Source organism: Sinohyriopsis cumingii, chromosome 15 (assembly GCF_028554795.1).
Source record: "Sinohyriopsis cumingii isolate HCF-2022 chromosome 15, ASM2855479v2, whole genome shotgun sequence".
Classification (NCBI taxonomy): domain Eukaryota; kingdom Metazoa; phylum Mollusca; class Bivalvia; order Unionida; family Unionidae; genus Sinohyriopsis; species Sinohyriopsis cumingii.
The window spans coordinates 119610011-119632573 of NC_142975.1; the positions used below are offsets into that span (position 1 = coordinate 119610011).

The following is a 22563-nucleotide window of genomic DNA, read 5'->3' on the forward strand; positions in this document are numbered from 1 at the left end:
TGCTATGGCAATAAGGTGGATATAAGAACACTTCCATGCGTTGAGAAATTGTGCATTGCGTTTCGTACTAGAATTTGCAAGAGTGTGTCCATTTATGGATAATTTTACACCAGATGGAAAGAGCCTTCATATTGTATATTTCCATGTTAATATTTAAATATCCAAAAGACAATGGAATATATGTTGAGAAGCCATCGTCTTATTAAGCATTGTTTCGATAGCATCAGTTCTCGTTCCACTGTAGGAATCCGGATGAGTTCACAAAGAAATTTAACAACATAATCTGCCATTGGGGGTCATTTTATTTCCGTTGCTCATACAACATACTAGTACAGATGACGAAGCAAATCTAGTAATTGCTATTCATTATCGAAAAATATGGAAGAGTAAATATCTAAAGCAGCGACAACATTATATTTATTTTCTTTGAGTATTACCAGCGGTTGATGTTGTTCCTCTATCACTATCAACGTATGTTGTTATCGTTCCTACTTTTGTTGCTTTACATATTTCTGATCCTGCTGTTTCTGTTCGTGCTTTGGCGGAGGCAGATATTGTCTCATTTGATGTTCCTGTTGTTGTAGCCTTTGTGTCTATTTTCGTCGTTAATATGCTCGATGCTGGATTTAACTGATGAGGAGCTGGAATCGTTGTTGCTGCTTTAGCCAATAGAAAAGAGTTTACAAATATATAACTATGGTGGTGTACACTATCGATCAAACAGTTTAGTTAAACTGCTAGCACAGAAGCAAACTTCTATACACGTATTCTTTTCAATTGTAAGCTTTAACATTTATGCAACTATTTCTAGCTTCTACTATTGAAAATTTGTTTCTTCTTTCTTTTGGACTGCTCCGGTGAACTGATGATTAGAGAGGCTGCCTCGCATGTAGCAGCTCACGGGTTCGAACCCTGGCTGGGTCATACCAAAAACGTATATAAATGGTACTAACAGCTGCATCGCTATGCGCTCAGTATTACGAGATTAGTGAAAAGGCTGGTCCGACTGGTGCCAGGAGAACATGACAGTGAGAGACATCATGTTACATGTCTGCGGCATGATGCCCAAATGCTAAACATCACTATAAGCTGCCACATCACAGAGATCGTAGCGATATGACTGAAAATTGTTTAAAGTTACATTAAAAATCCAAATCACACAGATACTCTTCTTTATTTTTCCTAAATTCTTTGAATTCTTTTAGTTGCATTATTAACGGTCGACTTCGATTAACAGTTCATGTCCTTTATTGTGTTACGCTCTTAACTCCACACTCAATAACAACTTTCCCATGGACAAGATTTGATTGAGATACGGATTTGCCCCTTAAGTGGAGCACACTACAATCACATGTAGCCTAAAACAATGTCTAACTTAAGTGCTTGATTACAGCCATGGCAAGAACTGCACGCAGAAGTTGAACAAATCATAAACTTTCCGCTATTTTGCATGTTAAACAATATTAAAACTGACATGGTGAAATGCTAAATAATCAGACTTACAGATGACTTGAGAGAAATGAACATTTGTTATCAAACGATACAAAAGAAAGATATCAACTGATGTATTTGCCTTCTACATGGGTTAATAATGTATTTCAAAAACGCTATGTATGGAACCTGACTGGTGCTTAAATGTGAATAGTCAAAAGATAATCTTCATTTCCATGCATTTTTTACATTATTTTAATGAACTTATCCAGGAAGCTTCATTCATCATTCAACGTCAATAAAGTTATAACACTATCTTATTTTCCCTAGATAATCAGCAAATCCTTCCTACTTTAAAGAAAAACGCTTTCCGCGTACCCATACCATTCATCTTTTCATCGAAGGCGTTTCAAAAAGTATAAATATAGTGTACAGTGTTCTTTATTGCAAAGGCATTTATGCTCTCCATAAAATGCAACAACCTTACAAAAAGAATAAAAATATGCTACAAATTTTGAAAAGATGAATGATTGTGGTACCACTAAAAGTCTGATGCTACAGTCTGACAGTGCATAGGATGCGCATCTTAGTCTAGAGAAGGGTCATGCTAGTTTAAATCTTGCTTAGATCAGGACTGGTTGGCAATAGTGATTTATTTCTTTGGGGAAACCAACTTGTCAATATAGAACTTTTGTGATGTTGATTTGCCACTGAACACCCATCAATCAATTGCTTTATAAAAGCCGTATCTACCGTGGTTGTCTAACGTTGAATCGACGCAATATCATACATTGTTTGAATCACCAATCTTTGATGTCTGTTGCCCTTTAGTCAACGTGGAGGCAAGCAAGGAGTGAAATAAATATGCAAGTCAAGAGAGGCTAATCGTGCGTGGACAAGATTACGCCATCATTGTGCTCAGCAATGGTCAAATATGTTATATAATTATGTGCCGCCACATCTGCGCAATTCACCCATCTTAGGTTTTCGTGTAGGTGCCTTTGATACAAGATCAGTTTACAAATGTTTTATATCAGATTTTACTAATATCGATGATATCGTCAATGTCTGAGATAATAGCATATTTCCTTTCCGAAATTAAAATACTGGGGGTTTTGCTGATAAAGGAAAGAGCTTGAAGTTCCCAGTACAGACTTTTGCAAGCTTTCTTGGCCATTTTAAATAAAAGTGGAAGGATATGTACATTTACAAAAGTTATTCCCACTTTGCACCGCCATCATTAGCATTTTACAAAGAAAAACTACACCAACAAAGCACCAGAGTTATTTATCATAATAATTCGAAATGTTGAATCCTCTGCTTTGAATTGTCAAAGGATTTCTACAACACCCTCGATTTTCTCTTGCAACAATATGCACCTATTCAAATAAGTAAAGAAAGAAGAGATATCACTTAAGAAAAGTTAATACTTAAGAATGGTTAATTCGTAAAAGAATAACAACATCTTAATCAGACCACCATATACTGCAAAATAAATAAATGAAATTACTCCAAATCCAGTAGTAAATGATGATGGTACGGAATATGATTTTTTTATTAAAAAAAAACTTAATATTTGTTGACGTCCAAGTACAAAGGTTCATATCCACATTACAGTGAAGCTGCAAGCAGATGTTATGCAATGAAGATATGGTTGAAAACACTTACAAGTCATAAATAACTTCTGCATTGTGTTTTGTAATAGGTTGTACATCCAACTTTTGTTTTAAACCGGATGGAGGACATAGATACAGGTCGACAATTCATCCTATTGCTGATTAGTTCTGTTTGATCAGTTTCTTGTCTCCAAAGGAAAACAGTTCAGTTCACAAAGAAATACCAACAGCATACCATTACAGCTGAAGTAACAATACAAGCAGTGCATTATTGGATAAACATGAAGCAGTGTAACATAACTAATTCAGTGATGACATTTAATGTAGATGCTCTTAATATTACCAGTGGTTGATATAGCTCCTATATCACTCTGACGGGGTGTTACGATCATTTCAACTTTCGTCGAGTTAGATATTTCTGATCCAGCTGTTTCCATTGGTAATTTTGCATAGGCTGCTATTGTCACGTCTGACTTTGCGGCTGTTGTCGCCATTGCATCTGTTTTGGTTGTCAAAACGCTCGATACTGTATCCAACTGAATCGGCGCTGACATCGCTGTTGATGATTTAGGTAACAGAGAAAAGCAATATGTTATCAGTATATAAATGGGCCATAAAGTATAACAGCTTTAACAAAAGAATAAAAATGTGTTGGATATTTTGAAACTGTTGATCAAGTGCTACCACTAATCATATGACGCTGCGGTATAAAGTATGCAGATCTGATGTCAAGAACTATCCGTGTTAAAACATTCTTAGATCCAACTGGTCGGTCGAAGAGGTGTATGTCTCTGGAAGAATGAAATCCCACAATATATACAGTGTAATATCAACTTCCCGCTTAACATTAATCAATCACTCAATCAAATGCTTCTTTGAGATCGTATCTGCCTTACTTAAACAGCAATGTAAACGCGATAGGATAATACCTATCAACAATGTCTGAAATATCTTGCCATTTTATCCACGTAGCGGCAAACAAAGAGACAGATAATATGCATATATGAAGAGACTAATCTTACGTTAAGGAAAATTACGTGATCTTTGTGCTCAGTAATTATCAACAAAGCTAAGAAGGAATATAAACGATGATTATAAGGCCGTGTTGTACCTAACAACGTGGACATCATCTTGGTGACTAATATTTCAGCAATAACAGGTAAAAGATAGAAACATATTCCTTAATTTTTAATATTCTGCCTGTTAACGGCAAAAAAGGAAAAATCTTGATGGTGATGAACTATGTCTGTCATGGAAAGATAAATAAAATTGACAAATGGTTTGTCATGATAGACTACTTGGTATTTTAATAGATAATAACCATCATGGACTGAACATATCAAACATATCACTAAAAAAGTCAATTCACGTTTATGGCTTCTTAGTAGTATAAGACAGTTTCTCCCTGAAAGGCACAGAAAACTATGTTGTAGCAGATACATACAATCCTATTTAGATTACTGTAATACAGTATGTGGTAATTCAAATGATAAAAACATAGCGAAGATGGCATATCTTCAAAATAGAGCATTTGAGCTGCTATCAGTCCAGAAAGAAAGCAATGAAAATTTAGCTGGTAAGTTAAAAATATTACATATTAAAGACCGAATCCGTTTGGAAAAAGCCAATTAATGTACAGGATCTCCAATAATAGTGCTCCTGAATATTTATAATCACTATTCCAGTATAGGTTACCTGCCAATACTCCCCATCTGTGATCCATGTCTATCAAACAGTATAAAATTTCCACACCAAAAAGGAATTATTTTAAAAGGTTTTCAATACTCTGGAACTTTGCTCTGGAATAGTATTCCAGCTTAGATTATAAATGTCCACTCTATTTCCTTCTTCCAAACCAAATCTTTCCAGTGGCTTCAGAAATGCAGCTAAAATAAATAAATTCTTTTGTATGAGGACCTCAATGTAGATTAGTTCTTAGCTAATTGTGTTACCCTCTTTAAATAAAGTCATTATTATTATTATTATTATTATTATTATTATTAATTGACAAGATATTATTTCCGCCTTGTTATTGGTCTACTTTTCTAATAATATGCACGTACTCATCATTACTTAATAATGGTCACTCCTCAACAAGATAACGAACACGCAAAATAACTTATCAATGTCCCCAGAACAAAACATTCCACACTTAAAGTAGAACAAACTAGTTACAAATAAAGATGATATATAAACATTCATCTGCTGAATTAGAACTGACCGCAAGGAATTGAAAAATGTCATAATGATCAGAAAAGAATATACGTTTACCTATGGAATACCTCCACATCCAGCCAAAATGATTATTATACGAAATATGATGCAAAATACCATGTTTTATACATCCCTCTGGAAGAAGCACGCAGCAAATATTATATCTGCATTTGTTTGCAGCAATAAGCAAATATGATGGCAGTATGCTGGATTTAAATAACTTCTGCATTATGTTTTGTTGCAGGAGTGTGTGCATTTATGCTGTCTTATACCAGATGGAAAGAGCATTAAAAATGTATATTTTTCATGTTGCTACTGAAATATTGTATTCCACACTTAAAACCCTCTATACTAACTATACGGTGTATAATTTTAAATAAGGTTTCAAACAATAATTCATCTGGCAAAATAGATAAATTTTATAAGACTTAGAGAGTAAATAATAAAACTTTCTATTCATTGAATGCAATAACTAGTATGGCACGGAATGTCATGGGAAAAAAACACATTAACTTTTGCATTTTTTCCTCGAAAGGTACATTAATTACATTTGCAGTAGTATGACACTGTAAGCAAAGACCATGACAGTAAGATGGACATCAGAACACGTGCCATTAATCTCTTCTGAACTGCATTCAGGCTGTTCATGAGTGGATGTATTTAAGTTTTGTTTTCCACCAGATGGTGTCTTAATATTGTATATGTTGCAATGTACTAATTACATATGCTAAAGATAGTAAAAAAAAAGCTGAATGCTATTGCATCTTGATTCAGTATTATCAGTTTTCTTCCTACTCATATTTGTCTGATGAGTTCATCAAAATGTGAATTTTTTCAATCAGATACAGGGTTCCGTGTCATTTACGTTTTACTTACGCAGCATACTTGTGCAACAAATGGAACTAATCTATCAAAAACACCAGTGTACTATGAGAAGAAACGGAATTGTATAATATCTCATACAATGTATTTATTAAATGACTGATATAGCTCCAACCACGCGTCCTGTATCACAGTAAGGTGACATACTTATCTTTCCTTCTCTTTTCAATTTTGAATGTTCTGGTCCCGCTGTGTCCAGTTGTGTCTTTGTGGTGAATGACATTGTCACATTTGAGGAGGATATTATTGTCGTCGCTGTTGCTCCTTTGGTAGTGGTCAAAGTCTTGGGAGAAGATTCTGATTTTAGTGGCTTTGGTACCGGTGTTGATTCTCAAGGTAAGAAAAAGGATATATTTAATGCCAATGTATGCCTGATTCAGACTCACTCAGAATCTACAACGTTTATTCGAATGCACTGAGGAAGTGTATATGCAACTGAAAATGTAAACGAATTGGCACCAATGACCTCTGTATTACCCAGATGCAAAGTGGATAGAGTCAATAATGTATGACTCAAATGGTTTTAAATACTGCTGAGAACAAGACTGTTGCTTGCTTGTGGACAATAAATAACATTTCGTGTTTTATATGTTTATTTGCGTCAATCAACTAATCAACTGCCTTTTAAAGGCTGTATCCTGTGCTAGTAAAGCAGTTTGGAAACTAGAAGTTATTCAGTCTAAAATAATTATATATTTTCGGGATATATTGCAGTTTCGTTCACGTAGGGGAGTGATGAATGGGTATATAAAGAGAAAGCGAATAAAAAGAAACAAAACATTGAATTTCGAAACAACATGCAAAAGAGACGGGTGAATGAAAGAGCAAATTATTATCTTCCCTCTCAACTCTGCAGGCGATGGGTAAAAATAAACATGTTAAAGCCAGACCAGAGTAAAATTTCCATCTCAACTATCTGCTTCTGATGTTTCAGATATTCTGTAGAGAGAGAGTATAACTTACATCTATCTTACCTTTGACAACAAAGAATCCTTTCCCGGCCTTCAACGTCCTCCCCAGTACTTCGATGTGGAACCCGTGTTTTCCTGCCTTTTCTGGATGAATGTGTGCATCCAGAACAGTGCAACTTTCCTTCCTTGCTACCAGATTCACCTGTAACGCTTTCCCGTCTGGATCCATTATTTTCGCTTGCACCATTCCGTCTTGGAAAGGTGTATTTGATACATTTCCTTTGAAGGTGACTAAGCGAATAGAAAGTACACGAGTATCTTCACCGATATACACCTCGGAATAAAGTTCGACTTCAGTCTTCCATGGACAAACATCGGATATCCACAGGAGTCCTAGATTTGGAAATGTCTGACTGATAGCTTCCTCTATATTCTCTTTCAAAAAACGAAATGATGCGATTCGACAAGGATGGTTATCGTGTGGCTGGTCAATAAGGTTTTTGATGCATTGCGACAATACTTTTTCCACACTGATGAAACTAACATTCCCACAAAAACTGAGTTTCTCGGTGGTCAAATTTCTTGCGTTTTCTATATATTGTTCATAGGTGCGCAGCCGTTCAAGTTGAGTGTCCAAGTTCTCTATTGAATCTTTAGTGAATATTAATGCCTGATTGTTGAGACATTCACGTCGCGATTTAAGGGCCTTTTCACACCGATAAAATATCTCGTTGATGTCGTTTAGAACCTTCTCTAGATCGCTCTGAGCTTCCATTTTTTCCCGTTCAACAGACTTAATTACACACTCTATATCATCTTTCTTTGTCTGCAATCGTTCTATTACAGTGCGTACTGCTGCCTTTTTATCATTATAAACCTTCACAAGATCGATTTCTATGTTGTGATTTTCCGACTTGTGTTGCTTTGAGAGTGCACAGGTGGTGCATACAAGCATGTCACAACTTTCACAAAATGCGATCAGCTCGTTTTTCTCATGGCCGCGAACTGTGCACATAGCAATCCTGCTTATGTCTATTAATGTCTCACTATCACGAATCTCTTTCAGCAACTTAATCCTGTGATCACGAAACATCACATTCTGTCGATGATTTGTGGAACAGGCCTCACATAAAAAGACGATGCATTCCATACAACGGAAGTGAGATTGTCTTTCACAACCGGAGCTGCATGGTATTGAACCCTCACGGATAGTTAGATATTCCTTAAGTACATCCTTGCTCGGATCTATTGGTATCACGTCAATATTCGGCATATGATGAACAATCTTGCATATTGGGCATTGGAGCTTGAAATTTTGCCGAAGTTTGATGGCACACTTCTTCCCTAGGGAATGCAGACATGGCAATAAAACTGGATGGTCACCGTCGGCTTTGATGTCAAATTCTTCATGACATAAAGGACACTGTATATATATTTTCCTAGCTTCTTCTAATGACAAAAAGTCAATGTTTGCTTTCGTGCCATGTGGAGGTACTGCTGCAACACAATGAAAGTTTGTTAACAAAACCGAAAAAAATGTAGCTTTTTTATAATCTAGTATTTAATTCTTACACAAATTAAAACTAACGAAATCAAAATCCGAATGGATACACGTACGATATTCAGTATTGCATATAATTGTCTATTTGTTGAATATATTTCAATTTATGCCACTTTAATGAAGCACGACTGGTGAATGGTTGTCAACAAAATTCACAAATATAACTATCTGCTAGCACATAGATTCAATTATTAGAACTGCAAAAAAAGGGGAAGACTTTAGCATGGCGCCATTTTGCATAAGCAATTAAAACCTTTAACTTGCATTATGACGAATGATATTTCATGCAGTTTCAGATGGATTAGGCAGTACTCATTTGCCGCATAGTATGTACACTTTACAAGTTGTATGTGCAATTCCAATATTTTTTAAATGACAGCATGTTTACATATCACTTTAAATGAGAATCATTGGTTCAATTACTGATCTGCTGAGAACTTGGGAAGTTTCCTGACCCTGCCTTATGGAATAATTTATATATACAATTACAATCAACATTTTGGCGAATAATCGATTGCTCAAATTGTATTGGAAGAAACGTTAGATATGTCTGAGTATGGCAAATTTACCCTAAGGAAACTCGAAATATTTCACTGAACCAAAACGAGAGAAGCAACAGCAAATAAAAATAAAGGTATTTTGTAAAAAGTCTTAGCATAGTTTGAAATTTTAAATTAAATTCTACTGAGTTTCGGTAAGATTTTATGTATGTTCTAAATTATTTTTTCACAAAAGTATTTGGCGCAAATATGACATGGATGACATATAAATCACGCAATAACTCCATGGCAGTAAAACGTCAGTTCTACTCGCTGATATCACATTGTTATCATTATCTTTGCTAACTTTCTCACACACATATTAAGCGAATTAAATTTGAATGTGAAATTACGAAATTAGTGTGTACTTTAGAATCTGCAGTCGATAAATATGTATAACTTTTACATGTACCAAACCAAAAGATTTACAGCCTCATCTTACGATATAACTTGAATCATGCTCTCAAAATGTTTTGAAATATTTGGTTGATACATTCCGCAATTTAGACTTTCGAATATTGGTATATGTTATGACGAATTCGACCTTTATTAGTAAGTCTCAACCATCTTTATCATACTACCGTATTAAATACTACCCCCTCAACAAGATCGACTACATATTAGTCTTACCTGTCTCATTTTCAATTCGAAGTTGAAATTTTCCAATCCAAACCTCGGTCTCAAGAACGCATATTCTGGCTGTGTACCACCCTTGTTTCATAACATCACATGTAACAGTTACCTGACCATTTTCCTCATAATTCACTTCTGGCTGTACATTCATATCGTCAAGGTCTTTTATGTCGATCTGAAGAGGAACGCCAACTGCAGCTTGTGGATTGCCTTGGTAATCATACAGCTGTAATTTTAACACTTTCTGTCGACCTGTGTCGACTAAATTAAATATCTTTACTTCTGTTTTTGGTGGAAAGACTGATGTGCTACTGATTTTCCCGAGGTTGAGCACATGGTTCTGAAACTCCACCAGACTGTTATCCTTTAAAGCTATGTTGACATCTTCATGGGGTAAATTATCCAAAGGTTCTTTGAGAAGCTTATCAAATCTGTCCGTGATGATCTTTCGGATTTGAAGAAAATTAGCCGGATTTTTGTGTTGCTGTGTCCGGGTTGCGAAATGGATGGAATCAAGTATGTTCTGCTGATGATGTTTCGCATTTAACAGCTGCTGCTCTAGAACTTTCTCTTTCTTGGAACAAATGATACTTAATTCATTTTTAACTTCCGCCTCTCGTGATTTCAACATCTCAATGTAATTTTTGAATGTTGTCTCAATACTTGTACTCAAATCTTTATGCACTTTAGCTAAGGAATCCAATGTTTTCTCCACATTTTCAATAACATCATTTGTTATCATTCTTAGTTCTTCTGCCTCCTGTAGCTTCAATCTGACATTCTTCATCTCTTCATTGCTGGCTTCATCAATGTTTCTAATTACGTGTCCATCAGCAGCTTTGTGTGTGGTAGCTGTACAATCGATACAAACTACGGTCTCACACTTTTCACAATATAATGACAACGTATTATGTTCGTGGCCAATCACCGAACAAAACAATATGTGTGTAAAGTTGTCTAGGCCAGATTCTTGTAATTGTTCCAGATTTACAACTTTGTGATCTTTGGTAAATTTACCTCCCCTGTGGCTTTTCATACAATTATTACAGAGATATTGAGCACATTCGAGACATCGAGTTACTGCTTTTTTTCCATCCTTGTTTTCTTCACACATATTGCAAATGAGATCAGGAGCTTTGCTGAGAAAGATGACGAAGTCAAGGTGCTCTCTACGATTAATGTCCTTCCTAAAAGTATTTACATCATTATCCGGCACCTGGTGACGTTCTCTACACTGAGGACACGACACTGAATTATCTTTAATCATCTCCTGAAGGCACAAGGTGCAGTATGTGTGCAAACATGGTAGTAATCGAGGTTCCCGTGTATCATTGTCGTATAGATATTCACAGACGCCGCACATCAGGAACTGCTCCTTTACATCTAATGTTGCGTCAGTCAAAGCCATGTCTGTCAATACAGAAGGTATAAAGAAACGATTGACTGAAAACTACTGAGCAAGCCAAGAAACATATGTATGATAATAATAATGCATAAGAACCTCAAAAGGTGTGGAAAATCGATATATGCATATTGAGGCATTGGAGCCTACCAATGCAGTGAAAACAATATGCAGCAGTCAATATTTTTACAAGGACCCGGACTTTATTTATTACATTTGTCGCTGAATCTCTTCTTTAGACGATCAAACAGTGAACAAAGCCAATGTTGAGAAAGGATACCCGCATTATTTAAACTTTTTTGAAAAATTTTCAATTAAATTTAATTTATTTTCTACATTTTCTGAAGAAGAAAAACACTTTAGGTCTTTATTATATGGCAAATCAACTTTCCATTGACTAGGCATTGAATATAGTGTTTTAATGCAAAGCTGTTAGTGTGATTAGCTCCATGTATCTGACAAATATTGGTATGAACGTAAATTCAATGAACTTTAACTTGTATCAGTAATTAAAAAAAATTATTCGATTATTTACATTCAAGACAGATGTAATCAAGATATTTCTTTGAAACAGATAACGACAATCAGTCATTCGTGATGGTTGTTGGAGTACGCGCTTTGAGTTCGACTGTAACATGTTTCGCGCCTTTTTATTAGTCATAGTGACGTTTAAAGACTTGGTATGGACCATAAATGGTCACAATGAACACGAACATTTCAGATTTTGTTATCAAGTTAAGATTTATATGTATCATTATTATCCTAAGTAGAATCAGGAAAGTTGTTTGTCCCACACCCATAAAGGGGGCACAAAATATATACTAAGTTCGGAAAAATACAGTGCACATGAAACTCAGTGCAAAATGGCAATGATGATAGAATCATTAAAGGTACGGTTAAAATTAGGATCATGAAATAAGACAGGATACCAACTTGTTTTTGCTTAACTACTCTTGCTTCCACTACTCACCGTTGTGAGGATGGAATAGTTGTGACTTTGAGCGTTGGGTGGAGGTGGCTCTTTTTCTTTCGATCCGAGTTGAAGAATTCTGTCAATTTGGTGAAATCGTTAAATGTTCATTTTGTCTTTAACGAGAGTAAACTTCGGTGATTTAAGCTTATTTAGTCTCAGTTTGTCTCCTATTATCTGCATAACTTACAGTTAAACGTGAATGGCTTCATACTAGTCAGAACGATATCTTTTTTAAAACCTTATTTCCGCAGAGACAATTTTCAATAAATAACTAAACAGGGCGTGGTCAATGGCAAACTGACATTTGCTTACAATGATGGGGAAAGACCTTGCCTAGACCAATGTATCTTTGAAAGCTGTTGGTTTAGGACGTTCTTTTGGAACATCAGTAGGATTAATCAGTTGCATTGTTTGTTGATGCCTGGTAATTTCCATACAAACCCAATACGAGTATGTACCCCTTTCACTAAAACACCAGTTGACACTATGTGACTCAAAATACTTGTTCTCTGGATTATGGAGGTCTGTATGTATTGGGATAGTGCACCATGGTCTAATTCATCTTGCATCATCCATCGTCATAAAAAGATCAAGCCATTCCTAGTAAAAACCAGAAGCAGGGCGATGATGCTCAATATCCTTCCAAATATAAAACAGAAGTAAAACCAAAACGTTCTCTATCACCTCGTACCCAAAGAGAAGTCTTGGTACATGTTCACCTTATCATTTTAAAAGAGGAACTGTGTGATATCCATACAGCATCATACGTCTCCCCTCTCCCAGAGAGAGAGAGAGAGAGAGAGAGAGAGAGAGAGAGAGAGTTAAGATGAGCCAGGAAAAAGTCATTATTTGGCCCCCAAAGACTATTTTTTACATTCGAGCAACTTACAAAGTGACCTCAACAAAATTGTAAATGATCGCTTACACTTTCATTGTCAAATTTAAGGCGTTCAAGTCTTGAACTGTCTTCGCTATGGACTTACTTGCGTTTATATTAGATGCGTTGAAACAACTCGATAGTTTAGATTACACTGTCTAGATGGAGTTTAGATAAAGAAATGAGACAGGAGTATTTCGAATGATAAAGTGTGTGGGTTCCTGCAATGTAGAAAATGTGCCACCAACTCATTATACGTTGAAAGTGCAAACTCAAGCCCTCCATTATCTCCTGTTTCGAGGACTGACTTCTCCGGACTTAAAATACATTCATATTTTCATCATCAACATCATCTCAATGTTATTATTAGTAGCAAACGATTTCTCGGATATAGATAATACTGTTCCAATGTGGCCAAGGATTTATCAATAGGGAGCAACATATTTAGTGTAGAGATAGTTGTTTTGGCTGTTTATAGTCCAGGCCTTATATTCCTGACGGAATAAACAGTCTGTGCGTACCTACAGATGAACATTTGTGAGTAAAGAATGTCATGAACGACATATCATGAGGCAATTCCAGCAACAGAATAATGCGAAATGCTGGCATCGTGTCCACTTTTTGTAGACAGCATATTCGTACGAATAACTAAACGTCACGTGTTTGACCAGGAAAGAAATAATGTCGTATTGCTACTCTAGTCCTCGAGAGAGGTCGTTATATTTATATTCAGAGATAGTACAACAAACAAGAGATATCGTCGAATTATCTGAACTATCGTGTTCATGGTTTCATTTGCTGTTTCTAATGTTCTCAAAAAACTTCCAGTTCACATTCTTAACTTTTTCTGTTTTCATCAGGAAATAATAGTATTCAGAAACCTTTATTATAGTCGGAATTGAAGTGTGATTCCTGATAGGCATGAAAACTATTTCATTTCTCTTATACTCGTTTTGATTTTCACGAGTCCCATCTGAAGACTACTGGAACGAAGAATATGTCTATCATTATTAGGTGAATTGTTATAGAAACTGTCATTAATGAACCCCATTTAATGCACATTAATTCTCAGTACACGTCAAACAGATTATATTGAAACATTTTTACAGAATAAGGAGCCGAATTTCTAAACGTCGTCTGAATGGATCACAATTCATTTACGTGAAAATGTTTGTAACAGGATTTGCCCTGAATGGATGCTTGGATTAAGTGACAACACAACAAAATGTGATGAAAGATGGAGTTTATGATAATGAATTAATAAATATATGGATATCCTCTACAAATATAGTGTGATTCTTTCAAGCTCTAAACACGCGACTCGTTCAATTACTTTGCACAAACATTCACAGATGTAAAAATAAAACATGTGATTCATATATTCTTGTGTAATTAAGTTAAGATTCATATAATCTCGTGTAATGAAAATAAGATTCATATCATTTCGCATGATTAAAAAAATATTCATATATTTTCATGTAATGAAAGTAATATTCATATAATTTCATGTAATGAAAGTAATATTCATATATTTTCATGTAATGAAAGTAAGATTCATATATTGTCATGTAATAAAATTAAGATTCAGATAATTTCATGTAATGGAAGTAAGATTCAGATAATCTCATGTAATGAAAGTAATATTCATATAATATCATGTAATGGAAGTAAGATTCATTTGATCTCATGTAATGAAGGTAAATTGGTTGTATTCAAATGAAACACCATATGTTCCATGTACTCAATTGAAACAACATAAATAATTACAACACACATAGCCAACTCTAATCAATATAAAAATTGTACCAAACATATGACTCGTGACTCATAGTCATTTGTACAGTACTTATGATTCATAACCACTTATGACTTGTATAAATACTTGTATTAACTTGCAAACGAAACAATTTGACCTGGTCCATCTGTTCATTATCAAACCACACAGTTCTCCTAAAATTCTTGGGCTGGACCACACTTGTATTGGCCACACACACACACCAATCATGGATACACCATGCGCACAAGTTTACAAATCAGCACTTCCGTCCTTGTTTGGCCTTGATGGTTGCACCTGCTTCCATCCCCATACAGACAGACATACAAACAGCCTGGCCGACAGCTTGATACACCTGCACACACAAACACACAGCTAAAATAAAACCAAAATGGTCATAATAACAGGTACAGAATTAAAATCTGTAAACACATGCTATTAAATTAAACTCTTTAATAGCAACTTGTTACAGTTCAAAAGTTCACGTTTCAAATCCGCGTAGTGGTAAAGGCAACATTTAACGCGATGACATTAAAACTGAATATACTTCACGTATCAAATAAAAAAATGTAACACTTACCCCTATGGCTGTGGAACAAAGTTGAGAACGTACACTCTTTGACAATATCCAACAGCCCAGTGTGTCAGTTAGAGAAGAAATTTGCCTTAAATCTACAGGAGAATGAGTATTAGTAAGGGTAAAATACCCGTGCATACCTCGTCTTTCGTGTCTCTCGCGGCAAGCGATCTACGACGAGATACATGCTAGTTCAGTCACTTAACTAAACAAAAAAACAATTATCCACCATAGTTAACGTTGTATGCATGTACAATGAAACATGATCAAATCGATTTAAGGCGAAACCAAGTTATTTCTTGCCTTATTCTGTGACAATGTGTAACGTGGAGCCAAAATATTATTTGGCTTTGCCTTTTAGTAGCATGGCTAAAACGTTTCAAATGAGAGAAATACATAAAGGCTTTTTTCCAAACTTTTAGTACCAAGCTAATCAATGGCTCATACATCCGCATTTACTTGAAGTCTGTTTCTACTAACGCTACGTTATGCAAACATAACAGCAATAATCTTTCTAAGCCTGGTACGAGGATCATTTTTGAGAACCTTTTGAGTTTTAAATGAAATGTTTTAATTAGTCGGACATGTAACGATATTGTGGTGGAAAACTGCAATAGCTATTTCTTGACAACATTGGAATCGATCAATTAATTGAAGTTTCTACAATTGATATAGAGGGTGGAAAACTCTACTAAAAGCAGTTCATACCCGAGGACAAATTAGCTATCACGCTACCTCAGTCTTAACAATCTGTTAGCTTTCGATCCTCAGCCAAAGCTTGCTTTGGGTACATTACTTGTGTGAAACTCAAGACAAGGGGATAGAACATTATAAAAACAGCGGATACAAGAAGATTAGATGGTATTCTGCGGATGAGTGTGATTAAGAAAATCCTCAGATTAGCATGTTTAGTTCGTGGATATCTCACATGTTATCCTCGCCAAGACCTGCAACATTCTTTCACAGGTTTTACCATTTAAGACAAACGACAATGGGCGTGCGTACTACATCTTTTTCGTCGACATTTGACGACGCCAGAGTCGGTAAAGTCAAGGATACCAACTAGTGCAAATGGGAGAAGACAAATACGATCGACTTTGGAAAATAGATACAGAATTGCTACGCATGGTCGAACACTAAGGTATGGTGAACATGAAACATTTTAAGCCACAGGACAGTTTATTTTGGAGGACGGACAAATGCGCTATGTTTGTTAGACGAAGTTGATGAATCTCAAGCCAACAAATCAAACATACCAATGTGTTGATTGCATCGATTAATGCTAAAATATGCTCCGTTTCCTGTCAGCCACCTGAAAAGTTGACAGAACACATCGACATATCCGACAATACGAAGGATTCATGTAAAACTATTAAGTTCTACAACCTACAAAAATTTACTATCAAGTATTGCCCATTTCCAAACTATGTAATCAACGTCAACCATATCTTGACGATGCCCAAGTACGGTCCTTGACAGCAAAATGGATGATGTCGAGTTGTTTTATGTTCTTGGTGGTGGTTACCGGGTGTTTAAGGCATACGAGATTTGGCACTTTCCTACCACAGAACGATACAAATGCATCTCTCAGTATCAAACTAAAGGATGCGATTTCTTAAAGCTCCTGGAAGGGGTACAAGTTTAAGTTGGAATCGGCTGTTACGTAAGCAGGATTGATGACATTGTCAAACTTACCAGATGCAACAACCATAATAACAGCTTTGTACCATGGTGAGAACTTTTATTCATTTTTGAATGGATCACTTTCTTCTGAAGTTTGACACAAAGAAAAGGTAGCGACTGCCTTTAGTTTCCGTTTCAGAAACGTGATTACATAGCCTTTAAAAAGTCCTTGGACTCTTCAAAAATATTTGTTATCAACTCATATCAACCCGAATTAATTTACGTATGTTAGTTTTCATTACTTCTTGTATATATGAGGTAAATAGGCAACGACGATATACTCTCTCTCTTTCTCTCTCTGCAAATAGAACCTGCTAAATAGACATGCACGATAGACTATTACTGCACCATTCCCAAACTTCGACATCCGGAAATAAGTATATAAGTAATTAAACAATTCAAATATTGTGAAATCTAATATTGAGTTCAATCATATACGTATTTGCGCTATTTAATACAATGGAGACGATTCATAAAATTATTAACTGACCAAAGCTTTGTTTGTGCCATGGTGTGTGTGAACTGGTTGCTGTTTTCTGATTGTATGCAAGTTATATAGTATAGTGTGTAGAATGAAAGCGGAGATGTTTCAAAGGAATTTAAAATGGCTATACTTTGAAATAAAAGTGATGTTCAACGTCAGCTGGTTAAATCGAACCAATCTATCTAGAACCGAAACAACAAAACGATAAGTCAAATAGTATACTAAGCAATAAGCAAGCCTTACAATCACAGAATAAACTCTCTCTCTCTCTCTCTCTTTCTCTCCATTGTATGCGGCAGCTTCATTTGTTATATGTCAAGTACATCCGCACTTGGCATTTTTAGACAACATAAACAATCTTTAATAAGAAATATTTCATTTAGAGTAATCTCAATCTCTCTCTCTCTCTCTCTCTCCCTCTCTCTGTCTCTCTCTCTCTCTCTCCAGTGGAGGCTAATCATATATGATTAAGATTTTATGACCAAGTGGTACTTTGTACCATTTGTGATTGCTACACCTATCTTTAGTGCGCGCTTCAGTTGTGGAATGGATACAACTGTCCTATTTACTACTGGTAGCAGTCCAACACGTTTATCATATTACACAGCTTTGTGTACATCTGCTCCTTGATGAACATGCCTCTCCGCTATCTAAGGTAATACAACTATGACAGTTACGTATCATAATCAGTATCCTAGCGGTCAGCAACTAACGCGTAGTAAACGACGCTGGGTTAGTGTGTCAGAAAGCGTTACATTGTTTTTCATCATTATGAACGTTAATATTAAAATGAACACGATGCATAACTAACAAAATCAAATTATCGTCAGTGAAGTATTGAACTGCAGTAACCATTGATTTAACTGGACTGGACAAAGTACGAAAATAGAGACGATAGTCAATATTTTAATGTCTGCTAGTCTTATGTAAATGCTTATATTTTTTAAATTGCATTTTTTTCAAAGCATGCGTGCACTTAACATCATTGTATGATGCTTTTCATCCATTTGCCTGATTTTCATCTATTTGCTTTTCATCTATTTGCTTTTCATCTGTTTGCCTGATTAAATATCGGAAATTACACAGACTAGCTTCTTTCAACAAGTTATGAAAGTGGGAAATGACACAGACTAGCTTCTTTCGATAAGTTATGACAGTAGGAAATGAAGCAATATACCAATATTAAATTGTTAAATATTCTCTTCATCAGCGAGCAACGCAATCATCAGCAGCATGATCATAATCAGCATCGTCGTCGTCGTCGACGTGATAATGACCATCTTAATCATCATGTATAGTGCAATCTTCACCGTGATAAAATGTACTCTACATAACTTTATGACATTCAATCGATCACACTATTTTCCACACAAGAAAGGCAAACGCACCACATAAAGTAAATGTAATCATTTGGAGCTGAAAATCAATGAATAAAATGGATTGAACTGTACCGACTAAAGACAGAGATTCAAGTGTCAAACTTATATTTGAAAAAAATAAAATAATTTATGTCAACTTACCAAAATCACTTCTCCGACAAATGAACAGCTGACCTGGGTTTATTGATACAGAGTTTGTCGAGCCACTCCACGTACCTGTTTAGTAATGTCATGTTACATTATGCAGACCAGGGTCACGGTGTATCAAAGTACTGTATTGTTATCTCATAATATATATCGATTCACCATGAATAGCTACTTGAAGTCCCTAGGAAGTTTAAATACATAAGCGAGTTACTAGTAAAATACAGAGATAAGAAAGATTTGTGTGACTTAAACAAAAACAAAACATATAAATGAGTTCGGTAAGACATTACAGCAAATACAAAGAGCAAGACAGAACAATGACATGTTGAAGTAAACTGTGATAGAACATGGGGACACTGCAGTAAAATAAACTCAGTAAAAGTACAGAGTATAATGTTTAAATACTTGCATAACTCCTGGTTAACAGGTGAAGTAGCAGTGAGAAGACGGATGATCAGCTTTATACCGAAATGTCCATTATGCAAAAATGCTGACTTCACTAAATACCATACCATGGTGCAATGCGACCAAAGGAAATAAGAGAGGATAAAGCTAATCATGGAGATATGCAATAAAGAGAGGTATCGGATGGAAAAACATCCTATACTTAGACGGGAATTTTGAAAAATAGTAGTCAAAATAACAGACTACATCACTAAAACAATGATGGCCTGCGGACAGATAATAGCAATTGGAAAATAGCCTGACTGGTGGGACATCATAACTAGGGGGAGGGCGATGGGAAAGGGGCTCCGGGTTACCATCTCCCAACTCATGGCAATAGAAAATAAATTGTATAGATCCTCCGATGCCTCAAAAAAGATCCTTCCTTCCTACTCCTAAGCCAGCTATAAACAACATAGATAAGAACTGTGGGCGAGGATTCGGTTAACCTCCCGCATAGGGGAGAGTACCGTCAGTGTACGGGCTGGATCCCCAAATCACATACCCCACCTCAGGAAAACAAACAATTTGAATGTTGTAATGACTAACACAGATAACCAACAAAGGTGCATTGGATACCCATTAAACTAATCGTAGATTAACAATGGAGCTTTCCTTTATTTTATTTTTTCTTCTTTTTTGCGCTCCCCTTCCAACAAATTATGAAACCTTAAAGGGACAGGGAACCTGCACGCTGGTAAAGTATGAGACACAGACGCTGCAGGGCTAAGTCATATGGCGCCACGCGAAGTGAAAAGGCCTGCAGCAGAGCCTCAGTAAAACCAGTATGCAGGAAATGGACACTCAATACGTATATATGGGGATAGGATAAAAACTAAAGCAACACATGTGATCCAAAATAACCATAGGGAACTAAACAATTTCTTATCTTTTCTTGTTTTAGGCCCTTTCTTACCAATTTCACATTACGTAAGAATCTACACTGGATAAGGCTGTATAAAAAATAAAATGCGGAAAAAAAGCTAACGATTCCCAAACTACTGCTGACATTACAGAAGAGATACGGAAAGAATTGACAGCGGGGCGCTTTGCATTGCTTTCCATGTAAAACCATTCTCCAATTTACACGCGTCTCCACTGGGTTTAGTCTAAAAGGAAATTCCTGGGTCTTTCAGACTAATTCATCAAATCCTACACACCAGGCACTTCGGTTAACGACCGAATTCCAACTCAACAATCAGCAGTTCATTACGAAGTTATTGTTAATGTCATTACATGTATAAAGCAGCTTGATATGGGGTGTTTCATGGCCAAAACAGACATATCCAATGCACTCAACATTCTGCTTCGTCGTCCCATGTATTATCATTGTTTTGGCTTCTTTCTTTTTTTTTCTTTTCTTTCTTTTTTTTTTTTTTTCTTAAACAGTTATTATTTCAACAAAGCCTTAGCAATGAGTTGTAGTTCCAATTGCCGGATATTTAAGATCGTTAGCAATTCTCTTCAATGGATAGCGAACACGAAGTTATCAATAGCACATATAACACATATTTGGACGATTTTTTTTACAAGATGCAACTCGTGACTAATGTTCCTACGGCTGCGGATAAAACATTTTCCCGATCCACAACCATGATTTACCTCGTTTACGAATTGGGTTTGGTGAAAATTAGATTCACCTTCCCACTGAGAAACTTGAACAGTGTAATACACTCATACAAGCATACCTGGCTCGAAGTTGAATCACCCTCAAAGAGTTGCAATCCATCATAGGTAGTCTCAACTTGCTTACTCTGTAGTTTTGCTTTCCTTAGGCGACTCATCAACTTGACAATTGGTATCTCAAAACTGCATGACCATATTAGAATAACAAAAGAAGTGAAGCAGATTTAAGGGCCTGGCGAAACTTTGTAACCTGTTTTCATAGTATATTGGTATCTTACCTGATATTGGGATGCCTTCTGACTCATTGGACTTGAACACAGTTGCCTCTACCTCTGTTGTATACCGTGTGGTCCTAGGTGCACATTATTTCCATGGACTTTGGAATGGATCACAGGCATATCAAAGTATAACTTTTCTAGAATTGTACCCCCATCGTTATGTCAGTTGAGGTCTGAGGAGAACACTTCTCCAATAAATAAATAAATCTCCAAACTGACAATCATGCCTTGGTTAAAATCAAAAACATACAATCCTCTAAGGACACAAAAATCATATATTTCGTTCGGAAATTGTTACCCTCTTGCCCTGAATTAAATATATTGTTCAAGGCAAAATATATGCTAGATTCACGTAACAAACTTTCTGATATCCTTTCTCGCCTACTGGTTTCATGGTACACTGTGCGGAATTACACCCTCATCGCATTCCACCTCTTCTAATCTTCTCCAGTTAAAATGTACGCTGAATCACTTCATGAAAAACATTCTACATCCAGCTACAAAAAGCACATATAAGCGGGCTTGGGCACTATATAAAGAGTTCGCATTTAGACACATCGACCGAATTCTCTCTCCCAGTTTCATTAACTAATCTGATCTTTTTTTATAGCAAACTTAATCAGCAAGAAATAAGCAGCATCTTGGATCTCCACTTTTGTTTCTGCAGTTGGCTGTGTGTACAAACCTAATGACATCGCAGACCCTTTTTTCTCTTACCTCATTCAAAAGCTCTTTCGGACCATTCACAAAAGCAAATCATACAAACTTCGTTTTTCAGTTTACAAAGATGTACTGGATAAGCTTACAGTTTCCATGATACATACCTTTGCAAACCATTCCAGGCGTGTCATGTTTTCGGCCGTGTTTACATTGGCTTTTCGTACTTTTCTTAGAATAGGAGAGATAACTGTACAAATAACTGCACATTAGAATGATAATATGATACAATTATCTCAAGTCATTTTTCTCAAAAGTGTGTTAATATCACTTTTCCACACTACAAACACAGCTCGGAACAACAATATCTTTCGCATATTGCTGCCCGACAATATCCTGATACATGTCAGATAGCTCCTTTGCATGCGTACCTAACCCTCAGGGGTAATAGTCGAGGTCCGCTTTATATCTACCA

The 22563-nt window shown here is 36.0% G+C and overlaps 1 protein-coding gene across 3 annotated transcripts in view; it reads right to left on the reverse strand.

The window, feature by feature from the left end:
* The window catches only part of LOC149782592 (uncharacterized), a 43755-nt gene extending 24567 nt beyond the window's left edge, over positions 1–19188 (reverse strand). Inside the window, exons 1-6 of one of the 3 annotated variants that reach the window (XM_089934062.1) lie at positions 19078–19188; positions 9785–11197; positions 7118–8551; positions 6291–6473; positions 3391–3603; positions 438–656 (exon numbers count right to left, since the gene is read on the reverse strand). In XM_089934062.1, coding sequence (XP_089790188.1) covers positions 438–656; positions 3391–3603; positions 6291–6473; positions 7118–8551; positions 9785–11195 — 3460 coding nt within the window. In that variant the 5' untranslated portion in view covers positions 11196–11197; positions 19078–19188. Of the gene's footprint in view, positions 1–437; positions 660–3390; positions 3604–6290; positions 6474–7117; positions 8552–9784; positions 11198–19077 lie in introns of all 3 variants that reach the window. The other 2 variants (XM_089934061.1, XM_089934063.1) reach the window with 2 other exon arrangements.
* Between the last annotated feature and the right edge of the window lie 3375 nt (positions 19189–22563).